Raw genomic sequence first — 9,119 nt, 5'->3', positions numbered from 1 at the left:
TACCACGTGACGCTGGTCACATGACCGACAGTGCCTGCCTTCAGAATCAGCCATGAGCTTACGGCTTAGAGTCCGGCTGGGCCATGGGGTCCTTTCTTGGGCCCTGGTTTTGCTGTTGGCACTGGTGCTGTCTGACCTCCAGGTTAGAGGTGAGTGTAGACTGGAAGCCCTCTCTCACAACCCCTCTGGGTCCCTGATGGTCCCTGCCAGCCCCTGAGTCTCCGCACCTGCCCTCAGCCCACAGAGTTTTAGACCCTGACTTTCAGGAAAAGTATTTTGAGCAATATCTGGATCATTTCAACTTCGAGAATTTTGGCAACAGAACCTTCGGTCAGCGGTTTCTGTTGTCAGGTGAGTGCTGTCCCCACAACATGTGCCCTGCCCACTCATCCCTAGGCTCACCAATGCCTACCTACTCCCCACAGACAAGTTCTGGAAGAAGGGCGAGGGGCCCGTCTTCTTCTACACAGGGAATGAGGGGGACATCTGGGCCTTCGCCAACAACTCTGGCTTCATGGTGGAACTGGCAGCCCAGCAGGAGGCCTTGCTTATCTTTGCGGAGCACGTGGGTACCTGGCTGGTTCTTGGTGGTCCTGGGCCGGGCGGGGCCAGAGGCACTGGTTCAGCCATCCGTCCTTGCTGCCCACAGCGGTACTATGGACAATCTCTTCCATTCGGAATACAGTCCACACAGCGTGGGTATATACAGCTGCTGACCATCGAGCAGGCCCTGGCTGACTTTGCTGTGCTGCTCCAGGCCTTGCAGCAGGACCTTGGAGCCCAGGATGCTCCCACCATAGCCTTTGGAGGGAGGTGGGTCCTTGATTTCCCTTCAAGATAGAGTTGTGTTTAGCCATGTCTGACCCCATGACAGATCTGAAGGAGTTTGACCAACCTTCTGATGCCCACCCCATTGCATCGGGTAACACCCTAAGCCAGAAGGGCCGGAGAGCTGCCTCTGAGTTCTCCACACCCTCGGTTCAGCCCCCATGTGTGGTCAGGTCTTAACTCCCAACATGGCAGTACTGGGCTCAGCTTTGCTTCCTCGTGGAGGCCCTCCTTCCTGAGTGGATCTTATTGGCTGTGTTGTGCTATGTTGCCACACAATGGGGCGGGGTGACCTCCCCTTTGCTTCTGTCTCAACAGTGTGCACCCATAAATGCCTTTTCCCAGTGAAGGCTGCATCTGTATGGGGCCTGGGATCAGAATTTGTAGGCCTCAGGAGTTTCAAGTCCTTTGTTCACTTGTGGCTTCTGAGGAGGGAAAGAGGAAGTGGGGGCGGGGGTTGGGAGATCCAGCCTAGGGTCCTCAGCCTGGAGGCCAGGATGAGGCTGCTGGCCTGAGCATGCAGGCAGCCTTCTGCAGGCATAATCCTGTGCTCCACACTTAGTTATGGGGGGATGCTGAGCGCCTACATGAGGATGAAGTACCCCCACCTGGTGGCTGGAGCACTGGCAGCCAGTGCACCTGTCCTAGCAGTTGCAGGCCTCGGCAACTCCTACCAATTCTTCCAGGATGTCACAGCGGTGAGTGAGGGTCCTAGGGTCTCCCAGGCCAGTGCAGGTATGGCGGTGCCACAACCATGTTCTCTTTTCCAGGACTTCAGTGACCAGAGTCCTAAGTGTGCCCAGGCTGTGCAGGATGCCTTCCGGCAAATCAAGGACTTGTTCCTCCAGGGAGGTGAGGAGGCCCTCCCTCACTGCCCACCTTGGGCACTCCAACCTGCTCTTTATACGTGCCAGCAGTCTCCTAAGCCTCTGCCCCTGGCCCTCTCTTTGCAGCCTATGACACCATCAGCCAGGATTTTGGCACCTGCCAGCCGCTTTCTAGCACAGAGGACCTGACTCAGCTTTTTGGGTTTGCCCGGAATGCATTTACTGTGCTGGCCATGATGGACTACCCATATCCTACCGACTTCCTAGGGCACCTTCCTGCCAACCCTGTCAGGGTGAGGCACCTCTCCCAGGTGCAGGGGCCTAGTGCAGACCCAGCCCAAGGACCTTGCACCTGCTCTGGGACCATGAGATATTGTTCTGCTGTTGGGTCTATGCAGGCCAGCAACCCTGACCCTTGTTCTGGGACCAGGGAAGGTCGAGTTGGCAACAGACCTTCACTGAGGTATTCTGCTGCCCCTCTACTCCAGGTGGGCTGTGAACGGCTGCTGAGTGAGGACCAGAGGATCGTGGGTCTGCGAGCATTGGCAGGTGCGTTGGGCTTTGTGGGGCAAGGGTGGAAGACTCAAACATTGACACAGAGCTGGGAGGGGAAAAGTACCTGCAGCGTTGGCCTGGGGCCCTACCTCATAAGCTAGGCTAGCTGAGGTACAGCAGGGTACAACAGCTCCGCAAAGGACAGAACTTGTGTGGTGGGGGCTGGGCAGAGGCATGGCTCCCTAGCATCCCTAGGGACAGGCACAGTGACCCCTGAGCCCCTTGGGGCCCTTGAGGTTCCCAGCCATGAAATTCCACATGCTCTATCCTGCCCAACTGTGTTTCGGGGGAGGGGTTGTTAGGTGTCACTGGCTTGCCATAGCAGCCAGGCTAGCGCCGATGGCACATGTTCCATAGACCCCAAGGCTGAGAGCTCAAGGACTGTCCTCACTAAGGCATGTGGGACCTACTGACTCAACCACCTGCAGGAGCCTTCCTTCCAAGGGGATGGGTAAAGTGGCCTGAATAAGCAGCTTGTCTGTCTGGCTGCTGGTTCTAGAACCCCTCCTCCCTAGGGCTGGTCTACAATTCCTCTGGCTTGGAGCCCTGTTATGACATCTACCGGCTATACCAAAGTTGTGCTGACCCCACTGGCTGTGGCAATGGCTCTGATGCCAAGGCCTGGGACTACCAGGTGTGTTGATGTAGGTGAGCTGAACTATCAGATATAGGGGTAGGGGCCTGTGCCTTGCCTGTCTCACTTAAGTATGGGACACTTGCAGGCCTGCACTGAGATCAACTTGACGTTTGACAGCAACAACGTGACCGACATGTTCCCTGACCTCCCGTTCACCAATGCGCTCCGACAGCAGTACTGTCTGGATACGTGGGGAGTGTGGCCCCGGCCAGACTGGCTGCAGACCAGCTTCTGGGGTGGTGGTAAAGGCTGGGGCTGGGGAGACAGGGTGCTGGGCAGGATCCTGCTCTCGGTACCAAGCAAGCTGGTTCTGCAGCTCCAGCTTTGAGGGCCAGACTGGGTACCTTGCCACCATCTGCCATGTTCCTTCCAGACCTCAAAGCTGCCAGCAACATCATCTTCTCCAATGGTGACCTAGACCCCTGGGCAGGAGGCGGAGTAAGTCCTGGCCTGGGCAGCTGCTGGCCCCATGTGTGAGCTCTTGTCAGTACTTAGGCTGTTGCTGTGGCTCTGTGCAGTGTTTCCCTATTTGGCCAGACTCTTACTCAGAGAGCCAACCTTGCCTTCACAGATCTGTACCCAGGTTCAAGCTTGGCCATTTCTGTTCTCATTTCCTCCCCTCCTTATTTCTGCTTCTCTTGATGACTTAACGTGGCCCATCAAACATCACCTCTCCTTTCCACCGAAGCCATAGGCTGTGCAGTCAGCTCACTACTACTTCAGTTCCACACACGGTGTGAGGCATCTACAGCAGAGCTGGGGGTGGAGGGGACATGACAGGACCGTGTGTGGCCCAAAGCACAGGCCACACGCCTGAATTCCTGACCCACCAGATCCAGAACAACTTGAGCTCATCGGTCATTGCTGTCACCATCGAGGGGGGAGCACATCACCTAGACCTCAGGTATAGTGGGGGACAGTCTATTTGGTTCCCTCTAGCTGAGCTTGGGCCATTGATGGGGTGTGCGCTAGGGGGGCATGAAGCTCACCTTGTGTGCTGAGGTCTTGCTGCCACCCTGAGTGGTCCATCCCCATCTTCCTACTCTTCAGAGCATCTAATCCAGAAGACCCGGCATCTGTCGTGGAGGCACGCAAACTGGAGGCCACTCTTATTCATGAGTGGGTGAAGGCAGCCAGATGGAAACAGTAGCCAACAGTGCCGTAGGGGCCTGGGCCTAAGGGGCAGCGCTCTCCAGCTAAGACCAAGCAGGGCTCGGCAATTCCTTGTTTCACGTGAGCGGCTGTGGCCAGGCAGACTGCCCTGCGTCTGAGGGACTGTCCAGATCCATGGTGGGGCTCTCCAGCTAAGACCAAGCAGGGCTCGGCAATTCCTTGTTTCACGTGAGCAGCTGTGGCCAGGCAGACTGCCCTGCATCTGAGGGACTGTCCAGATCCATGGTGGCCTGCCTCGGATGGGTCTTAAGCAACAGGCTGGTGGGTGGAAGGAGTTGGATAAACGTCTTGTTTCCAGGCCGGATGTGTCCCTTTCTGTGCTGCACTGGTCCACATGTGGGGACAACGCTCAGGGACATGTCCCCAGTAAGACAACACACTGCACACAACGTGCTGAGGCCAGTTAAGACATTTAATAAAGCACGGACTCCAGCTCTCAGGTTTTGTGCTTCAGGATGACAAGGAGGGAAATCTGTTTTCACCAAGGACCAGCCTCCCCCTCCCAGGACTGTTCCCATGTTGTCTGTTCTGTTCCACCACAGCCAGCAAGAGCTCTCAGCTTGTGGACATCCTCTACCCAATCTGACCCACAGAGGGCCACAGGGCAGTTGCTATCTTCATGACCCTTTGCACCCCCTCTGGAATACGTAAATCTGGGAGGTCAAGGCATGGTATGGAGAATATACATTTTCTTCAACTGCTCAGGCCCTACCCACAGCCTGATTTCTGGGATAGACTCAACTGTTGCCTAGACCTGCCCATTCACCAGTCTATGGGGCTCCTGGCCCCAGGAAGCAGATACAGCTTGATATGGGGAGGCAGCCTCTAGACATGAGGCTGAGGCTGATGTCATTTGACCAGCCATGTCATTTGTAGACACCTTTGGGGTCAGAGCTGGCTTGGTGTGCCAGAGTTTGATAGGAAGCCCCTGGGGCACCTACTGTGCCTGGGAGGAGGGCGGGGGTTGCCACTGAGATGTTCTGAGCTGAAAACGGGGAGTGGGCATGTCCTTGAGGTGCCTTAAGTTCTACCCAGTTGGCCCTACCCTCTGCTGCCTGGGGACTGGCTTTGCAGAGATACCTTCCAGAAAAGACAAAAGCAAAGGAATTCTTGGGCTTAAGATAGAAGGACAGAGCCAGGCTTTCTGAAGGGGTTGCCCTGGTCTGGGAGCGGGGAATCTTAGCCAAGGCCCAGGGTAAGCCCACTGACAACTGAGCAAGGATGAGGCCTACTCTGCCTTTGTATCCACAGGCTCAGACCCCAAGGTACAAACATCCCATTCCAAGAAAGGTGTGGCGTAGGTACGGAATCCCCAGCCACATGGTGCTGCTGAGCATGTAGTTCCCTCACGTACACATTTGCTCCCATCAGACAGCAAGGGGTCCCTTTGGATGAGGGGCAGGGGCAGGAGACTGTCATCAGGCCATCCTGAGACAGCAAAAACTAGGCATTTTTGGACTGTCTACAGACCTTCCCCAAAGTCTACCCTTCCTGTCTGCAGCGGACAGCAGTTCTGACTTTAGGGGACAATTACTGAGGTCTGATCCAGAGAACTTGCTGTCTTCTAAGGTCAGTCCGGAGTTTCCAGTCCAGAGAAACTCCCCTGCTACCCTTATACAACAGGACCTGTCATAGTGGGACCAAGTCCATTTTTCTCTCAGCTGAGAAGTCACATTGTATCAGGGTAGCCTGGGAGCAAGACGGGCCCAGGCCCTGCTAGCCCTGTAGGGAAGCCAGGAGGATCCCTGAGTCCAACCCGTAAACACTCGAGCCACAAGGCCCCTCAAGGTCACAGTGGCATACCAGGCCTGTGGGTCAGAACATTCACAGGTTGTTAGCAAGCACAGCTGCCTTCTAGACTGTCCCCTTGGGCTATCTCTCTGAACTCAACACAGGCACTGGGGTCCTAAGTAGCCCCAGGAGGTGACCAGAGGTCTTAGGACTACCAGAGAGGCTCCCTGCAGTCAGCCAGCAGAGTCCATCAGGCTTAGGAATCAGAGTCATGATCTGAATTTTCATGATCGAAGGCATCTGGTAGACTAGTTCAGCCTGAATCCCATACCTACTGATTTGATTCTTGTTCCACCTACCACCCTGATGAAAAGCAGGGACAGGAGGTACCCAGAGCTGGGCAGGAGCACCACATTTGGTGGCTGTCCAAGACTACTGGGCTCTGCGAAAGTCCCAGACCCAAAAGGGCCACCTCTATCCTCAAGCAGTCCCCAGGCCAGGTGCCATCCCCTAGGCGGGGGTCCAGATGGGCAAAGGATGAGCTTCGGTGTTGAACACACAGGTATCCAGGCTCATCAGATTCAGGTCATCAGAAAACAGCAGGTAGAGGTACTTGAGCGTCTCCCCCACAAAGAAACTCTCCATCTTGTCCCTGGGCTCAGGCTTCTTGGAATTCTGGACGTTGTTGATAGAAGAATAGCCACCTGAGGGGACCTGCATTAAGAGCCAAGGCCTCAATGACACAGTTTACATACAGCTTAGGCCCTAATATGCAGAACCAGGCCTTAGGAAGAGCTGTTAGCTAGAGGCACCACCCAGGCTACTTGGTCGACCCCAGCATACATGGTCTCAGGGTAGTCTCGGTTAGTGACCACTGTAATAACAAAGGTCAGCTGAAGTTCCACAGAGGAACCTGCAAAATGCCAACAACCCCTGAGTGCCTGGGACAGAAACTGCCTCAGTAAGGCCAGGGCCACTGGGCATGTACAGGGCCCAGCACCTTGTATATGAAAATGCAGACACTGGCAGGTAGCTGAAGCAATTGAGGTCTGGGGTACAGAGACAGGTGTCAACAGCTAGACCACATCCAGTTCTGCAATCTTCCCTGACTCCAACCCCCTAAGACAGTAAAAGGCAGACCTTGACCACAGTCGGGGGGTGGGGTGGGGGAGACAGTATCCTGGGTCACGCACCTTATAAATACTAGGCACCACAGGGTAAGAGAAGAGACCCTTTCCAAAAAAGATTGAGTCCTGAGAGAAAAGTCCAGTAATACCTGGTACCTCTGAGCCTCTAAATACAACAGGGCCCTGGTACCATCAAGCTCTGCAGAATGACTATGCTAACAGGGTCACACACAACTGCTGGGAAGCAGCCACGGAGGCCCCAGCAGGCTGGCTCCTTCCCACCCATGCCATAGCAACCTCAGGGGCATGGCCAGCCAGAGCTTTGCAGCAGCCCAGCGGGGTAGGTCCCTGGCTGAAACCACAGAGAGGTGCCTAACAGCTCACCCGTGTGTACTTATTGAAGTTCTGCAGGATTTCCCAGCCCCAGTCCTGGTACTTGTGGTCCCCTGTGACGCGGTACAGATAGAACAGGCTTTCCACAGTCTCAGGCCGCAGCAGGTTGTGCCTGTCAGCTGGCTGGGGGCAGAGCAGAAGCTCAGGGAGTGTCCACCCCTGCTGTTACCACCCCTACCCAGTATAGTCCCACACCCAGGCTCACCTTGACCTCCACATCCTGATTATGTGCCCGAGGGTACAGGTTGAAGTGTGCAATCTCAGGGCTCAGACCTGTCTCCATCTGATGGTTCATCTGGTAGCAGGTCTCCATGAGTTCCTGGGCTAGCTCCATGTGGTCAGCAGGCAGGCCATGGTGGACGCCCAGAGCCAGTGTCCCTGGCAGGAAGCACACCAGGTGGTCCTGGAATCAAAGGGTCTTCTCACAGCTGGACCCAGACCCATGTTGCCTGGCCAGCCCCAAGTATATTCAGTCTCTAGCCTCCCTGGAGGGAAGAATCCAAGCTGGCAGTGAGCCTAAGTAACTCTTGTCACACACACAGCTCCAGAGCACCAAGGTGGACTCAGGTCTAAGCCAAGCACTTTTTCCGAGTCCAGGGAAGAAAAAACAGTACAGGTGCCCTCTGGGGTCACAGTGACCCAGGCTCTCTGGACCCCTCCAACCCACAGATACTTTCAGAGACCTGCTACACGTCAGGAGCTACAAGGAGGACCAGAGGGAAGGTCCTGGCAGACCCCATGTCTGCCACAAAAGAGCAGGCAGGGCCTCTCTTTGTTGGGCTCAGGGGAATACATCAGGCCAGGCAGCATCTACCTGTGGCCATGGAACACAGCCCCTAAGCAGCATTTTTCTGTTCTTTCTGGCATCCAGACTCGACCTTTGGAAGCTACCAAGAAAGAAGTAGCTGCCCAAAGGCTCCACCAACTCACCACAACTTACCATCTTGGCGTTGAAGCGGCCATGGGCAAGTTCTCCCACAAATGTGAGCTGTCCAGGCTGGGAACGCCGTACCAAGTGTGCCTGTATCCCCTCAACAGCTTTAATGTAGTCCTCCAACAACCTGTGAATACCACAAGTCAGCTTACTGGCCATGGCCACAGCACCGGCTTGCTCAGAGCTACAGGAAAATGAACTTTACTGTTTGTTCCACACAAGGACTATAGGCCTGGTCCCACCTGGGGAGTACATACTGGACATACAGCCTAAGACAAAGCATAGGCCCTAAGCACCTGCAAACACGGGCACTGAATGTAAGGTGGGCCTTGCTGAACAGCCCACACAGTTGGGAAATATGTTCATATGGAGGAGCCAGACCACCCCTGCAGCACTGCTGGCTCCTAGCAAGGGACGAGAACAGAACAGCTCTACATTAAGGCAGTGGATCAGGCCTCACTGTGTCTCCTTCTTCCCGCCCTGGATCCACTGCTTCAGCAGGTACTCGTAGTAGCTGTCAGCCCTGGCGCCCAAGGTGAACACTCCTGGGTGGGTGAAGAGGCCACTGTGTGTATTGATGAACATGGGCACTAGCCCATCCTTCTTCCCAGACAGGGAGTGGATGTGCCTTGTCACCTCCTCCACGGCCTCCTGTGGCAGACAAGGGGAGAGTAGGCTTACTGAAGACAATTCTAAACTTCAGAAAATGAGAGAGAGAACACTTTTCTGACCTGTTCCACAAAGCTAGCAATATCCTAGCACCAAGGCCACACAAATGCTCCATCAGGATTAAAACCAGAAACCAACTTCCTTACCAACATTGATGCAGAAAGCCTTCATTAACATGTTGGCAATGCAATTCAGCAACATATTAACCAGCAGTGTACCATGACCACATGGGGTTTACTCCCCAA

The 9,119-nt window shown here is 55.1% G+C and overlaps 2 protein-coding genes across 4 annotated transcripts; one reads left to right on the top strand and one right to left on the bottom strand.

Moving 5' to 3' along the window:
* On the top strand, positions 1-4,094 carry Dpp7 (dipeptidyl peptidase 7). 3 transcript variants are annotated; one of them, XM_029567734.1, is made up of 13 exons: positions 1-149; positions 238-351; positions 426-565; positions 686-813; positions 1,391-1,526; positions 1,599-1,680; positions 1,782-1,948; positions 2,144-2,204; positions 2,726-2,844; positions 2,933-3,089; positions 3,221-3,285; positions 3,681-3,751; positions 3,898-4,094. In XM_029567734.1, exons 1-13 carry the CDS (start codon positions 53-55, stop codon positions 3,995-3,997), a joined length of 1,437 nt encoding a protein of 478 aa, XP_029423594.1. In that variant the 5' UTR covers positions 1-52; the 3' UTR covers positions 3,998-4,094. The 3 variants fall into 3 exon arrangements, with proteins under 3 accessions (XP_029423594.1, XP_008840108.1, XP_008840110.1); XM_008841886.3 differs by having other exon boundaries at positions 650-813; XM_008841888.3 differs by lacking the exon at positions 238-351 and having other exon boundaries at positions 10-149; positions 650-813.
* Positions 4,095-4,411: 317 nt separating this feature from the next.
* LOC103741172 (endoplasmic reticulum mannosyl-oligosaccharide 1,2-alpha-mannosidase) lies at positions 4,412-8,902 on the bottom strand (the record flags this gene model as incomplete). Its single annotated transcript, XM_008841885.3, has 5 exons — positions 4,412-6,465; positions 7,263-7,394; positions 7,477-7,674; positions 8,212-8,332; positions 8,666-8,902. Coding segments are annotated over 5 exons (892 nt in total), but the record flags the coding sequence as incomplete, so codon positions are not given.
* Between the last annotated feature and the right edge of the window lie 217 nt (positions 8,903-9,119).

Source organism: Nannospalax galili, unplaced genomic scaffold, assembly GCF_000622305.1.
Source record: "Nannospalax galili isolate Female #2095 unplaced genomic scaffold, S.galili_v1.0 scaffold1421, whole genome shotgun sequence".
In the NCBI taxonomy this organism is placed as follows: domain Eukaryota; kingdom Metazoa; phylum Chordata; class Mammalia; order Rodentia; family Spalacidae; genus Nannospalax; species Nannospalax galili.
The sequence above is the reverse complement of the archived record's forward strand: the minus strand, read 5'-3'. Positions and strand labels throughout refer to the sequence as shown.

Excerpts from the sequence above, each read along its gene's own strand:
- Dpp7 (XM_008841886.3), top strand. The coding sequence starts at position 53 with ATGAGCTTACGGCTTAGAGTCCGGCTGGGCCATGGGGTCCTTTCTTGG. Across the intron at positions 150-237 it reads GTCTGACCTCCAGGTTAGAG|CCCACAGAGTTTTAGACCCT; the intron begins GTGAGTGTAGAC and ends ACCTGCCCTCAG. Across the intron at positions 1,949-2,143 it reads TTCCTGCCAACCCTGTCAGG|GTGGGCTGTGAACGGCTGCT; the intron begins GTGAGGCACCTC and ends CCTCTACTCCAG.